Source organism: Myripristis murdjan, chromosome 16 (genome assembly GCF_902150065.1).
Source record: "Myripristis murdjan chromosome 16, fMyrMur1.1, whole genome shotgun sequence".
Lineage (NCBI taxonomy): Eukaryota > Metazoa > Chordata > Actinopteri > Holocentriformes > Holocentridae > Myripristis > Myripristis murdjan.
Window position 1 is genome coordinate 32,075,025 of NC_043995.1, and position 15,749 is coordinate 32,090,773.

At 43.7% G+C, this 15,749-nt stretch overlaps 1 protein-coding gene across 1 annotated transcript; it reads left to right on the top strand.

Moving 5' to 3' along the window:
• Positions 1–1,778: 1,778 nt before the first annotated feature.
• LOC115374333 (N-acetylglucosamine-1-phosphodiester alpha-N-acetylglucosaminidase-like) lies at positions 1,779–14,684 on the top strand. The gene is made up of 12 exons (XM_030073190.1): positions 1,779–1,995; positions 2,660–2,768; positions 5,166–5,371; positions 6,504–6,771; positions 8,904–9,043; positions 10,157–10,265; positions 11,030–11,158; positions 11,353–11,555; positions 12,477–12,524; positions 12,743–12,859; positions 13,095–13,173; positions 14,528–14,684. Exons 1-12 carry the CDS (start codon positions 1,779–1,781, stop codon positions 14,682–14,684), a joined length of 1,782 nt encoding a protein of 593 aa, XP_029929050.1.
• Positions 14,685–15,749: the final 1,065 nt, after the last annotated feature.

The window sequence follows — 15,749 nt, forward strand, 5'->3', positions numbered from 1 at the left end:
AATACAGCATCGGAGGTCATGTGGTCTCAGTGTATTAAATTCAGCTGGTATGCATTTTAAAGACACTGTTTACCCTTGTTATAAACTTTTATCAAAGTTGCTGTTTTTCTATAAGGATGGTAAATATGCCTTTTTGTTATACTGAATCAGAATCTATTTTGCACTTGTTTGAGTGCTCATATTAATTCATCCCCAAATTATATGCTACGTTAAAAGGTTTTTTCTTTGGTGAAAGTACATTAGTAATTGGTTGCAAAGGGTTAAAAGGCTTGGAAATGACACGGCAGCCCTGGTGGACCAGAGTCCTTCCCAGGGGGAGGCAAGGCAAGCCAAATTTATCTGTATAGCACATTTCATACACAATGCAATTCAAAGTGCTTTACATAAGAGTGCAAGAAGCATTAAAACAGAAATTAAAAACACAAAATGTAAAAACGACAGAAAGCATTAAAACAGGAACTAAAACAATATGTAAAAATAATGCAAACAAATAGAATAGATAAAACAAGAGAATAAAAGTTACAGTGCAGTATGAGATATTGATCCAAGATTTAATAAAAGACAGTAGCAAATAGAAAAGTCTTCAGTCTTGATTTGAAAGAGCTGAGAGTTGGAGCAGATCTGCAGTTTTCTGGGAGTTTGTTCCAGATACGAGGAGCATAAAAACTAAAAAAGCTGCTTCTCCATGTTCAGTTTTGTCTCTGGGGACAGAAAGCAGTAATATGATGCACTTTTTTGGTCTTGGCGAGGACTCGAGCAGCAGCGTTCTGAATCAGCTGCAGCTCTCTGAAGGACTTTTTGAGGGAGACCTGTAAAGACACTGTTACAGTAGTCCAGTCTGCTGAAGATAAGTGCATGGATTCGTTTTTCCAGATCCTGCTGTGACATAAGTCCTTTAATCTTTGATATATTTTTCAGGTGATAGTAGGCAGACTTTGTGATTGTTGGAGGTCACAACCTGCTTTATGGTTGGATCACGGCTACATTTGTACATGTTTTGACCTGCATCTGTTTTTTTTTTTTGTCTGTCTTACTGATTACTAACACCTTCATCTAGTCTTGCACCCTTTTGTCCACACACACACACACACACACAGCAGGTTCGTCTCTGAGTGGGTAAAGAGGATGAGGTTGTGTCACGCATAAATGCAAGACTTCTGAAAGTTGTGTCGATAACAGAACCGTGTAAAAATATTTGTTTTCAGTGAATCTCTCAGTGCCCTGCGATGCATTGGCGACCTGTCCAGGGTGTTTCCTTGCCCTCCGCCCAATGAGCGCTGGGATAGGCTCCAGCAACCCCCCACGACCCTTGTGAGGATAAGCGGTTTAGAAGATGAATGAATGAATCTCTCAGTTGCACTAATATTGTTCGTGTGAAGCAATCATTTTGAGTCGGTCTCTGAGTCGTGTAAAATCATGGACGTGCAGGAGCTTGGCTGTTCACCATCAGAAGGGTAATTCTCAGTGCCGGTTACACTCTCTCTCTCTCTTTCTCTCTCTCTGTCTCTGAAAAATGTGGAATTAGGTGCAGTTCACTGACTCATCTGGAAAGAGCAGCAGCTTCAGTCCTTCCTTCTCTCACGTACAGGCCTAAGAGTCTGGCTGGCTCCGCTCTGCGATCCAGCCAAAAACAGCACCGGGTGGCCGTCAGGTAAGATATGGTCAGACAAGGTAAGTCAGGTAAGGTGACCTGGAGTAGAAAGTCCACATTCACAAACTGTACTCACCTGCAGGCAGTTGGAGTCTGTAACACACCTGTCACCTGGAATGTGGCAGGAATGTGGAGCTCCAGAAGAAAACCGGGCCGACGCACAGAGAGGACATCCAGTCCCCACGAGGAGCGGACTGACACCACGGACCCGGGGCTTTCTGGCTGTGAGACGACAGAGCTGACGCCGCCACCGAGCTGCTGTTGCCATGGCAACGTCCCCAGCAAAGTGCCACTTGGCGCTGGTCGTGCTTTGGCTCTGGGTTTGGCATTCAGAGACCACACAAGTAAGGTAAGATTGGTTTTCTATATCAGCTAGCTCATGCCCAACGCCAAGGTAGTCTTACTGACTATATTTGCTCATGGTGCATACTCTGTAGTTTTTGATAATTATTTTTTATTTTTAAATCCACAATCTTACTATTGTATATTTTTGCTGAAGTATTGCACTTAACACGAAGCTGAAGTTGGCTTCCGATTTGCAGTTTTTTGATTTGTAATTTAAGTGGAAACGTAAGGAAAAATATTTCTTGACTGATTCTCTGTATGTGGATCAAAAACTGCTAAAATTACACTCATCAAATCTTTACTAGATTAACAGTAAGAGCCTGAAGCCTCTTTGAAACCAGATGGATTTCTCATCCTTGCTGGGAATTTCAACCACGCTGACCTAAAGTCAGTCTTACCAAAACTACACCTGCACACTGATTTTCCAACAAAGGAAGTAATACACTGGACCTTATCTGCATGAATCAAAAAGGAGCACACAAGGCTGCCGTCCCTCTGCTCAACCGACTCAACAACGTCTTGTCATGCTTTGAAGCACTAAACCACAAGCCTACACAGAAGACACCACACCCCTCCGAACGCCACAAAATTATGACTAACCAATCAAGCCTTGCAGGCATTGGTTAGACAGCACACCCGGTCGTGTGTTGAAAGACTGTGCAGACGAGCTGAGGGATGTCCTCATGGAGATCTTCTACACCTCCTCCTACCACCACCATCATCCTGCCGTAGTGCCTACCACCCCGTCACCACTTCACGCTTTGAGAAACAAGTCATGCACCACAGAAACCCCATCCCTCCTCCCATCCTGGACCCCTCTCAGTTTGCACATCATGCCCACCCGCCTGGACATGAAAGGCTGTTATGTGAGCATGCTGTGTATAGATTTCAGTTTTACATTCAACACCATCCTCCCTCAGCAGCTGGCATGCTCAGTCCTGTGCTCTTCGCCCTGCTGACCCACAACTGTGCACCAAACCACGGCTCCAACCACCTCATCATATTTGCTGATGACACGACTCTGGTGGGTCTCATCACCAACACTGACGAATCAAAATACAGGAACGAGGCGACCTGACTGGCCACATGGTGCAAAGAAAGCAATCCTTCCCTGAATGTAAGGAAAACAACAGGGATATTGACTTCCAGAGAGCTTACACCCGACACCACCTGCTGACCACCAGCGGTACTGCTGTGGAGCGGGTGAGCAGCACCAAATTTGTGGGTGTGCACATCACGAGGACCTGATAACACTGGCATCGCTGGCCAAGAACCTCCTCTGGAAGCTGAAAAACAGCAGAAGTCCCGGCAACAACAATGTGCTCCCTCTACTGCGGCATCACCGAGGAGCTTCCTGACCTGCTGCATCGTGATGCTTAGGTTGGGAGCTGCACGGCCTCCAGCTACAAGACCCTACAGGCCAAAGTGACCATGGCTGGGAAGCTCGCTGGTGCGAGCTATACATATACATATGTATATATATATATATATATATATATATATATGTATTGTTAGGCCTAAATAAAGGGTTCAGTTTTAAAAAAAATGGAATTTTTTATATATATACACTACTCACAAAAAGTTAGGGATATTTGGCTTTTGGGTGAAATTTATGGAAAATGTAAAATGTTCATGCTACAGTGATATTATATCATGAAAGTAGGGCATTTAAGTAGAAGCATGCACTGGTGATTTCCTCATCTCAAACAATTTCTTGAAACAAAAGCCAACAACAGTGGTGGATATACCACAACAAAAAATGTCAGTGTCAATAACTTGTCATGTGCCCTTGAGCATCAATTACAGCTTGACAACGACGTCTCATGCTGTTCACAAGTCGACTTATTGTCTGCTGAGGCATGGCATCCCACTCTTCTTGAAGGGCGGCCCTCAGGACATTGAGGTTCTGGGGTACAGAGCTCCGAGCCTCTACACGGCGACTCAGCTGATCCCATAGGTTTTCTATGGGATTCAGGTCTGAGAAAGTGCAGGCCACTCCATCTGAGGTACCCCAGTCTCCAGCAGCCGTTCCCTAATGATACGACCTCCATGAGCTGGAGCATCAAACACCTGATGTGAATTTTGCCGTTAAACTCCTTGTTAGAGAACAGCAACTTGTGCAAAAAGTACTGAAACATTGAACAGTTGGACATGTGCATTCAAAAGTTTACAGAAGGTCACATTAAGTTCACCTGTAAAGGTTAGAATGCATTTTAGGTTCATCCTGAAATTTCACCCGAAAGCCGAATATCCCTAACTTTTTGGGAGTAGTGTATATATATATATATATATATAAATTTAAAAAATATGTTATTACATGACCTTTCTGGTGTATGATATATGATATGTACTTGAAGTGCCAATGGTATGGTCCAGGGTGAACAGGGGAAGTGTTCAAAGGTATACAACAGTATTTTGGTCAAGTATTGATTAAACTGAAAACGAAAAACGGAATTGAAAATGTGTATCATATATGATACAAATGGCTTTATAGGGTTAAATTAAAAACATTTAAATTATTAGTACTTTTTTAGTATTTCTTTTTATTGCGGTGTTTTCAAACTGATCTGTCTCGTGTTTGTATGCTCTCTCTCTCTCTCTCTCTCTCTCTCTCTCTCTCTCTCTCTCTCTCTCTCTTTAATGGCCAGCTCCTGATTTTGAGTGAGACAAACTGCATATTGATGCAAGAGTTTAGCTGGACAGTAACTCTACATTAGTTTCAGTGTTAAAAAGGCTGGCTTGAGTGCAAAGTAGGTGTGAGCCTTGATCCTCGGGCTGTGAATTTGTTGGCAGGCGGCTGTGAGAAAGAATTTCCTGTTGAGCGTAATAAACTGCTAAAGGGCTCCTGCAAATGTCTGGAAATCTGGAAGCTGAAAAGAGCAGTGGGCAACGCACAGTTACTAAGGGAAAGGCGACTTCATAAATCATCAACCAAAATCTTTAAATAACACCAAAAGAAATTTACAGTTTGCCAGTCAGTTACTGGGCCTGCCATGACTGAATTACCAATGTGGTCACTGTGATTTTGCATTATTAAAAAAAAAAATGCAAGAAATTTGGTGAGAGAGAACATCAGGGTTCACTAAGAACATGTATGATTCTGAGAGCAGTTTGAAAGTTTGGTTCAAAATCATCACACTCCTTTTGTGTTTGACCTTTTCCTGTGCAGAGCCTCTGAGGACGACGACCTCCTGCTGCCGTACGCCAGCAGCCACGGCCCCTCCCACTCCCACCGCCACGTCCGGGACTGCCAGCCCGTCGCCCACGGCAACGTCACCCATGAGACCTGGCCCGCCAGCAACCACACGGGGCTGCCGGCGGCCGAGTCCTCGGTGTTTGTGTCGGACGTCGCGGGCGGCTCCAGAAAGGTGTACGGTCAGTGATGGAGCTGGAAACAACACACACACACGAATGCAGTTTATACGTCCCGCACAGGAAGCAGGCAGCAGTTTGTCTCGGTGCAGAGACATTTTGACAGATAAAGTGCCGCCTGTGAGCTCGGACACACACACCTGCTGCTGCTGACCTTAGATCACCCTTTGCAGGAGGTGATGCTAAGCAAAGCTGTGATACCTAAAAAAAACAAGAACAACATCATTTGCCTACATTAATTCTGAATTAATGTCCTCATTCAGCATGTGAAATAACTGAACCAATGCAGTCGTACAGTAGGACCTCATATGAAATGCGTACAATTTTAATTTTTAGGCAGTCCAGCTGGTAAACCTTATTTTGGATTAGTTTTGGGTATCATGATGCATGAAGCTGCAGGCAGTTCAACCCATGTAGTTTCCAAACAATTAAGCATCCAAAGTGTGTTTGTGAACTAAAATGATCTTCTTATATTGCAGAGAGTTTGGCATGTTGCCTTGATTATAAGATGAAGGGATAATAGATGAATAATGTTGCAATGTCATAATCTTAAACTAAACTGAGAGACTTTGATTCCTGAAAAATAAGGGTTTCTAAAGTGAACTGACAACCACATTTGCCTTATTGCCAAGCTTAAGTGATCCATTTATCAATAAGTTGAACGAAAGAAGATTAATAGATTAAATTGTTGGTATCTGATAAATTATTTTATCCATTTTAATCTTCTCTCTCTCTCTTCATGTCTTTATAAAATTAATATTTTGAGTTTTTTGGCTCAAACTCAGGAAGACATCACTTTGGACTCTGATCACTTCCCATGAGACTTTGGCTTTAATTTCACACTTTTTACACTTGAATGATTCATCAACCTCTCTAACAAACGGCTGATAGATTTGTCTGCGGTGCAGTCTGTGTATCTGATTGATTGATTGATTTGATTTATTGGTCCCCGAGGGGAAATTCGTCTTCACTGACTGTACATGACAAGAGAATTTCACGTCACAAACGTGCAACAACATATCTCTGCAGTTTCAGTGATGTCCACAGATCCAGTTGCAGATGTTGGACCTGCAGCTGCGATGGTTCAGTCAGGTGTCATCAAGCCGTCCTGACACCTGTCCCCGTGTGTCCGCAGGTCACATGACAGTGGTCCACGACCCCCTGAGGACGGTGTCGGTGCTGGAGCCGGGCGGGCCGGGCGGCTGTGGGATGAACTACAGGGCTCTGGTGGAGGAGACGGCCCGGGCCGCCGGCTGCCTGTACGCCCAGAACGCCGGCTTCTTCAACACCAGGAGCGGCGAGTGTCTGGGCAACGTGGTGAGCGACGGCAGGGTGGTGAGGGACAGCGGGGGGGTGCAGAACGCCCAGTTTGGCATCAGGAGGGACGGCACGCTGGTGTTCGGGTAAGGCAAGGCGGGTTCACCTGCACAGCACCTTTAACGTCCCCATGAAATGACCTCACATGACCTCCACTTCCTGTAAAACAGAGCATCTTAAACAGTGACATCATCCTGCACGACTCCAAAGACTCTTTGAAACCACCTTTGAGATTTTTGAATCCTTTTGGTGATTGGTGAAAACAGAGAAAACCGAGATCAAAAACTGCTGGACTTAGACTCATCAGATGTGGACTAGATTAACAATAAGAGCTCAAAGACTCTTTAAATCCCTGCGTCTGATTTGTGAAACCTTATTTTCTGTTTGTGAAGACAGAGAAAAGGTTGATTTCTCTGTTTTATCTCTATACATAAACTTGCTTCACCTGAGCTAGATGAACAAGAAAAGCCTAAACTCTAATTTATCTATTTGTGAAAATACAGAAAAGTCTGATTGTGGTAAAACCATCTTTTTTGAGATACATGTAACATTGACAATATGTAGATAATTGCTTACCACACTTGGCATTCTGGTGTGTTGTGGCTTTGTGAAAGCTAAATGGACGGCATTTTATAACGCTTTTCTAATCTACCGCCCATTCCTCATGCCTCATATTGACACGCACATTCCTGATTATTCATGGATTCAGTGTCTTGCTCAACGACACTTTGACGAGCTGGGGATTGAACCATAATCCACCTCCTGAACCATGCCGAGCCACTGTATGTGGGTGTTGCAAGGGTAATACAACATCCACACCAGTAACATTAGTAAAGCATGCTTTTAAAAATCAGCAGTGCTTGTATATATGCACTAATTTCATGTTATTTCAAGTTATTTCTACATTATTTTGTTTTTCTTAATTTGTATTTTAATTATTTCTCAAACGTTCTGTTCAGAAATTAAAATCATTTTGGTCATAGTCTAAAAAAAAGGATGTGAATAAAATGTGAAAGCTCTTAATTGACAGGACTGAGGTCTTGGCCTCTGCTGTCACCTTTTTTTTTCAATGCATGGAATCCAATGGGAAGCAGCCTAAAAACTCCTGCCACCAGAAATTATTTGAAACTCGGTTGAAACAAGTGAAAACTTTTCAGAAAAACATGAGCAGCTATTTAATTTTTTTTTTTTTTTTTTTTTTTAATCAGCTGACCATCATGACAAGGAGATTTAAATACAGGACTGTGTTTTTGGCTGCAGAGTTCAAACCTCATCATCATCATCATCATCATCCTCAGCTGTGTTTTGCCCCTCTGTATATCAGGCCAACCCGCTGCTTTTAGCGGCGTTTCTCCCCCTCAGAGAGAGAAGACAGAGGCAGGCAGCTGAGAGGAAAACGCCTGAAGCGGAGCAGGAGCGACATGAGCGTCAGCCTCCAGTCGTCTGAGCCGCTTTACAGGCTGAACCAGCCGAGCCGCTCCCCTGTAATACCAGCACACCTGCAGCAAATCAGCAAGGAAATGATTCGCTGCCAAATATTAAATAAATCACTAACTATTTTGATAATCGATTGATCGTTATGAATCATTTTTAAGAAGATTTCCAAATTTTCAGATTCCAGCTTCTAAAATATCAATATTTTCTGGTTTCTTTAGTCCTTTATGAAAGTAAATTAAATCTCTTTGGAGTGTGGTTGGTTGGGACTAAACAGGCATCCTAGCTGATCACAGTGTCATTTTTTTTTCTTTTTTCCAACAAAACAATACAAACAAGCAAAGTAATGTTTATGCTGAGATAATCCTTTCAATTAAAAAAAAAAATAACCATGTTAACTGTGTTTTTCTGGAGCCAGAAAGTGTTTGCTGAACCATGGTTATATTGCTTCAGGGGAAAATTAAAGTAAACTCAGCAGGATAGCAATCATTAAACAAGACACAATTATTATAAAGTTAAGATGAAGCTAAAACAAGAGGACAAAAGACACAAAAACACAGTAGAGACAGACGAATGATGAAATATAAAGACGGCAAAGGAAATAGAAAGACGGCAAAAAAGTCAGCAAAAATATAGAAAATGTAAATATGGATAAATAGATGACATCACATTAAAGCGAGTCTGTTAAATGGGTTTTAAGAGGTGATCTGATGGAAGACGCTGATCCTGCGAGTCTCAGGGTTTGCAGATGTGATGTGTGTGTCGTGATGTGTGTGTGTCTCAGGTATCTGTCGCAGGAGGACGTTTTGGACCAGTCCAACCCGTTCGTCCAGCTCATCAGCGGCGTGGTGTGGCTGCTGCGGGACGGCCAGGTCTACATCAATCAGAGCATGGAGGCCGAGTGCGACAAGACCAATGAGATGGGTACGTTTTAGGTTCATCTGCATCATCTGGAGACCAAAGCAGCAGCGAGACGGGATGCAGAGGCAAAGCAGGACAAAGCAGCGCAGACACAAGTTATGAATAAATTCAGCCACAGCTGTTTTTAGCTCAGCTGGGCTCATGCATCATTTAATCCCTTAAAAATATGTTCTTAGATCTCAGACATCATCTCGTTACCCCACACGCCCCGACGAAACTGCAGCACTCGACAACCTGCAGCATTTTTCTCTCAGTGCATGCAAGCCATCAGCCATGTGATCAAACCCAGAAATTATTCATTGACAGTTAATGACAAACAGACTGTTAATTTGAATAATCACGACAACCAGTGTTCATATCTAGACACACACTATTGTCAAGGCTTGCCATGTCGAGGATGACCAATTCCAAAAAGCGAGGCACTCCTATTTGAGACAGATTATTTTAATTGAAGACTGAAGGTAAAACTCTTCTTTTTATTCTACTTTCTCGTCCTCAGCTGATTCAAAATGCAGCTGCTGGACTTGCACAAAGAAAAAAGACAGTGCATCACTCCGGTCCTGGCTCACTTGCAGTGATTACCAACGAAACACAGAATTCAATTTAAAAGTTCAGTATTGGTTTTTAAGGCCCTACATGGATTAGCTCCACAATACATGACCAATCTGCTAATTCCATAATCCGCCCAAAGGTCATCCTCACTACAGCTCCTCACATCCTTTTTCTGTTGCTGCTCCCAGGCTCTGAAACAACCTCCCATCCCAGATTAAGTTCCATACGTCCCAGATTGAGTCCTGTCTGTCCCAGATTAGGTCCCGTCCCACCACTGACACTTTTAAATCAAACTTAAAGACACATTTTTTTCCCTCTTGCTTTTAGTTCAGTCTGAGGTCGCCCCATGTCAAGTTCAGTCTCAGTTTATCTCTAACATAATCTCACTGAGTCTTAGTCTCTTAGTCTCACTTAGTCTCGGCTTTTATGTATTACTCTTTTAATCCTGTAAATTTGTGCTGTAAACACCTCTGCCGTGATCGTAAAGCACTTGGGGTCTCACTCCTGTGGTTTTTAAATTTGTGTCAGAAATCAATAAAAGTGACTTGACCTCTACTCTGACAGAGGGATTCCACTATTTTGTGAACGTGCTGTCGGCCAGGACGGCGGTGGGCCACGACGCCGAGGGCAGGCTCGTTCTGTTCCACAGTGACGGACAGACCAAAGAGAGAGGGTAAGAGACAGAAAGAGGACACAAACAAGAGCCTGTCATATTTTAGACGTTTACCGCGTACCCCTGTCCAGGTGAACTGAAGCAGGTACAGCACAGGTGATGGCATAGCATGTTTTTTTTCCTGTTTTTTGATGAGTTGTGTGGTTGCTCTCCTTTGTGTCAGAAAACAGTGGGGGTGATATTTATTTTTGGTAAAAAGCTGATATGTAGAAAATAACATTCATCCTATTACTTTGCATCTTTTTGCCAAGCAGGAACGTCTTCTTTTGGCAGATTCCCAGACAAACACACTGGGACAAATTTGAGTGTAACACCATAAAGGGCAGGAGCGTAAACTCACTTTAAACTCACTCTTCAGCTTTATTGTCCTGTTTAAAACATTTGTTAGAAAAGAAGTCAAAAATAATCAAATATAATAAGTAGCATTACTTTGATGAAGTCATTAATATAGTTACATTATTACTTATCACATCTTTAACAAGTCGTCTGTAACATGTTTGCACTGCTTGCATCAAACATTTAAGCGACAGGCTTGTTCAGCAGTAAAACTCGACCCGGACGAACCTCAGGCAGGAAACTTCTGGAGGTTCAGGAACCAAAGCCCCTGTGGTGAAACAGGCCCTGGGTCCACTGGGATCCTGGCTCTTGCAAGGATTGAACCAGCAACCTTTACTGCAGGATATTAATAATTATTAATTATTAATTATTAATAATTATAATTGACTGGTTTCCTCTCCTGCTCTTGCTGTTTTCTGTCTGTGCAGTATGAATCTGTGGGAGGTGGCAGAGTTCCTGAAGGAGCACGGCGTGATTAATGCTGTCAATCTGGACGGAGGCGGGTCTTCCACCTTTGTAATCAACGGCTCATTGGCCAGCTACCCCCCCGATCGCTGGTGAGCCAATTAAACACAAAGAGGGACTTTGAATCCCACTCTGGGTTTGTGGGTTAAGGGTTATTGGGCCTGATCTTCCACCTGCTGCAAAGCAGCGCCAAGCACAACACAAGTGTCTCTGCTAGTTTCCAACGAGAGCGATGCTGTTAATCTCATCTCCTTATTGACGCCCCTCTCCCCTGCTTCCTCCCCAGTAAACCAGACGATAGGTGGCGCTGTGCCCGGCCCGTCTCCACCGTCCTGTGCGTCCACCCGCGGCGCTGCCAGCCGGCGGACTGCAGCGGGCACGGCGAGTGTGTGGACGGGCGCTGCCGGTGCCAGGCGGGCTGGCGGGGCGATGCCTGCGACGCCCTGCTGTGCCAACACACCTGTGGAGCCCACGGCGTCTGCACAGTCAGTGAGTGACGAGGCGGCGAAGAGGGACTCGGGGGGAGGGTGTGTGTGTCAGGACAAACTGTGAGGGTGAACAGGGTTCGACCCAAAAGGGCGTCTGAGGCAAACAAATTTGACATTTTAGTAGAAAAGTGGCGCTACAGGAAAGGTCATAAGGTCAAGCAGAGCCGTCAGTTGTATTCATGTTGATATTCTGGCAGCAGCAGCTGACTGCTGGATCACAACAGCTACAGAAACCTCTCATGTTTTCTTATCACACAGTCAATAATAACTGGATGCAAATATTTCAGTATATATATATATTTTGCTTTAAAAAGATGTTTTTTTTTTCCACCCTTTCCCTCCAAAACATCTCCGGAGCCAGATGAGACGCGCTTATGGGCCTAATTTCTTTTGAATGCTTTGGTCTTTGCCGTTGTAGTGACTTTACAATACTATGAAAAGATGGGTTTTTTTTTCTTTTTATCTCTGACATCTCTGTGCCAGAAGGAAGAGACTGACAAGATTCATCCTCAGTGGAGCATGAATGTGCTCAGTCCAGCTGTTAGACTCTGATTATGTTGTCCTGAAATAAAGAGTGGAACAGAGCGGCCATCAAAGCCTACAGAGAGAGAGAGAGAGAGAGAGAGAGAGAGAGAGACAGAGAGACAGAGAAAAAGAGTGAAAGGTGCAGTACAGTCTTTTGTCCATCGGGGGCAGTGATGAGCACTTGAACTATGTTTTGTAATGTTGACATTGTAAATGAGGACTAAACCTCAGTGACTGACAAGAGAAAATAAATGAACAGTTTGATTAACCTGCTGAACAGAGCAGGATGTGTGTCGGTCAGTGGGACTAAACCCTATAACCTGATAACCTGATCAGTCCGTTTGATTCCAGTGACACTGAAACCATAACCGGCTGCTGTGTGTCGTCTTTGTCGCAGACGGCTGTGTGTGTGACGCCGGATGGAGAGGAAGAAGCTGCGACAAACGTAATCATTCTTTAAACCGGTCCTTTCTTTTCTTTCTTTCTTTCTTTCTTTCTTTCTTTCTTTCTTTCTTTCTTTCTTTCTTCTCGGCAAATAGGCTGCTTTCTCTGATTTACTGGCAAGACGAGAAAGAGTCCTGTGCTGATGAAGCAAGAGAGGATATATCAGGTGAAATAATACCAGTCTGTGTGTGTGTGTGTGTGTGTGTGTGTGTGTCTCAGTGTGTCCTCTGGGTTTCTACGGGCGGTCCTGTGCTGAGGAGTGTCAGTGTGAAGATCAGTGTCCATGTGACCCCATAACAGGAAGCTGCACCACTAACGGCTTGATATTACGCACAGGTATATGTATGCATGTGCACACACACACACACACACACACACACTCACACAAGCACACACCAGACTGCCCACATGTAATATGCAGCACACACACATTCATATATAGATAGATATAGATACGATTAGGCCCCTTCCTGAGAGTGTGTAAAGATTTTGAAGGCACGAGGTCTCAGTGTTTTCATTGTGCCGGTGTGTGTTGTCATGGCAACATGTTGTGTTGTTGTTCGGCCTGCAGCTGGACGCTGTCTGAGCAGACGGATGTTTCCGACATGGAGACGCGACGAGGCGCACAGAGACAGGACCCACCTGACAGAGTGAGTGTCAAAGGTCGAATCAGACGACCTCTGCATCTTCACCTAACACACACACACACGCGCGCACACACACACACACACACACACGCATGAGCGCCTTTGAACATTAAAGGGGCATCAAACTGCTGAAGGAACCTCAGGACAAGAGAACAGCAGCTTCATCATTTATTCAAATTCACTTTATACAAGCTCAAGTTTTTATTCTGCTGAATATTCATGAGTATGATAATACAAGTTGAATATATTAATGTTATTGGTCCAAGGTTACCAAGGTTACAAGGAACACAACAATAACGACTGCAGTCTGGACACCTCATGTGTTTGTGTACAGGTCAAAGGTCAACATTACTGTAACCTGTCTGTTGATAGAGCAGCAAGTTGTCGCTCCGCTTCCCCAGTCAATCAGCTGTCATGCGTTCCTGTAGCGACCTCTGCTGGTGACCTGTAGGCATTACACCAGCATGGACAGAAGCTCCTCTTCCTCTTCCACTCCTCCTCTGCCTCACCGAGTCGCCCGCCGGCCTCCTGCTGAGTCACTGAGTCACGCTCATTTTGTGATACGGGGCAAGAAAAAAAAGTGTGTACTGCCCCTTTAAGCCCGAACTCCCAGACCATCAATAATCCAAGCGACCACAAGTAAAATAATAATAGTAACCTTTACGTTACGTCATTTTGAAAAGCAAAGTTACACAGTCCTTCACAAACGAGGCCAAACTCAATCACAAAAATGTATTTTTTATTACAGTCAGGTTTTTTGTTTTTTTTATTAATTGATTAACCATTTGTCTAAAAAGTGTGAATAAAGCCAAAGTCAGATGGGAAGTGATCAAAGTAATGCCTTCAAATGTCTTCCTTAATCTGACCAGCAACCAAAAAAAAAAAAAAAAAAAAAAACAACTAAATTGCTGATTTTATGAAGATATGAGCGGAGAAAAAGAGGAGAATATGAGCATCTTAATGAAGCTGGAATCAGAAAATGTTTGGTTTTTACCAAATAAATGACTAAAACAGTGATCAGTCATTAAATTATGATTGTTTAATTTCTTGACTGGTGGACAAATCATTTCAGCTCTAAACTCACATCAGTTTGATAGCATTTAATATAACACCTACCAGGGCTGGGACGACATGTTTGTCTCCTGATTCCATGCTATCACGATACTTGGGTGCTGATTCTGTAAGTATTGTGATTCAATATTACGATTTATTGCGATTTTAGTTTTCTGAATCCTGAATCCTCCACCCATTTTCATTCACACATCTGGAGGTCAAAGGTCAAGGGACCACGCTGGAAACAGACATGTAAAAAATAGAGTCCCAATACTAAAGTGAACCCGTCTGTGTCTCCCTGCAGGCGGACGTGGCTGATCATCACCGTCACCTTGGCCTCCCTGCTGCTGATCAAGGTGGTGGGTCAGCTGATCCGCTCGTATCGGAGGTCGGCCAACGAGCGGCTTCTCCTCTCCTACCAGGTTTCCTCCAAATCCCAGGATGGTGTCTGCCCCTGCTGAGCAGCTGAGCAGCAGCTGAGGCGAGAACCGTGAACCTCGAGCCAGGAAACAAACCCAGCCAAACCAAACCTCCTCCTCCAAACAGATTTTTACAGAGCTTCTCGTCAAACTTCATGGGAACACCGAACTCCTCCAGCACCGAGGAAAGACGAGCTCAAACACTTGCTCGATGAAACTTGATGGGAGGGACGGCGGATCTCGTGGAAGGGGAGGTCACATGACCGCTGGCCTGGGGAGCTCAGGTGCTCAGGCCCTGCAGCGTGCACAGGTGTGTGGACCGAGCAGCGACGCAGGTGAACTGAGGCTCCTGAGCTCATTCACTGTTTGCACTGCAGCTGTCTCCTTTATTTTATTAGACAGTCCAAGTCCTATGTTATGTTGCCATTGTAGCCTGAGAAGTGATGTAATCCCATGAGTTCATTTTTTTTTTCTTTTTATTGTTTGATGTGATCCAGAGTTGTTTACTACTGTTTTTATTTACGATGTGGAAGATTTGAGTCAATGTATAGTTTCTTTTTATTGTAGAGAATGACACCGCCCTGCTTCACTGTGACTGAAACGCCAAAGAAAAGATAATAAATGCTGTAAAATATAACCTGCTAATCGCTTCTCCTTCTGTGCTCATGAACATTAAGTCACGTCCTGCAGAACAGCGGCATGACGTCCAAACGGATGATCAGATTTCCACTAAAGTTGGTGGGAAGTTTTGGTCGCAGGCTGAGGAGGGAGGGGCTAACCTCTTGCACCGCTTGGCCAAAAGGGGGCGTCACAAAAAGGCTCATAAGTTCTGCATGGGTTTCAGTTCAGCTCCGGGCCTCCAGCCTTCCTCGCCACACGTTTATGTCAAATATCCTGATAGCAATATGATATACAATATGACTGTGGGTTCACACTTATTTGTAATTTTATTGTAGCAACAGTGAAAATTAAGCATTCTTCCAAAAATAAATAAATAAATAAATAAAAATCAGCATACTAACACCAACTGTAAGTAGAAAATGCAGTTCACAAAGCATTTTGACCTACCCTGAATTTGATATTATCCATGTTGTTTTCTTTTGAGAT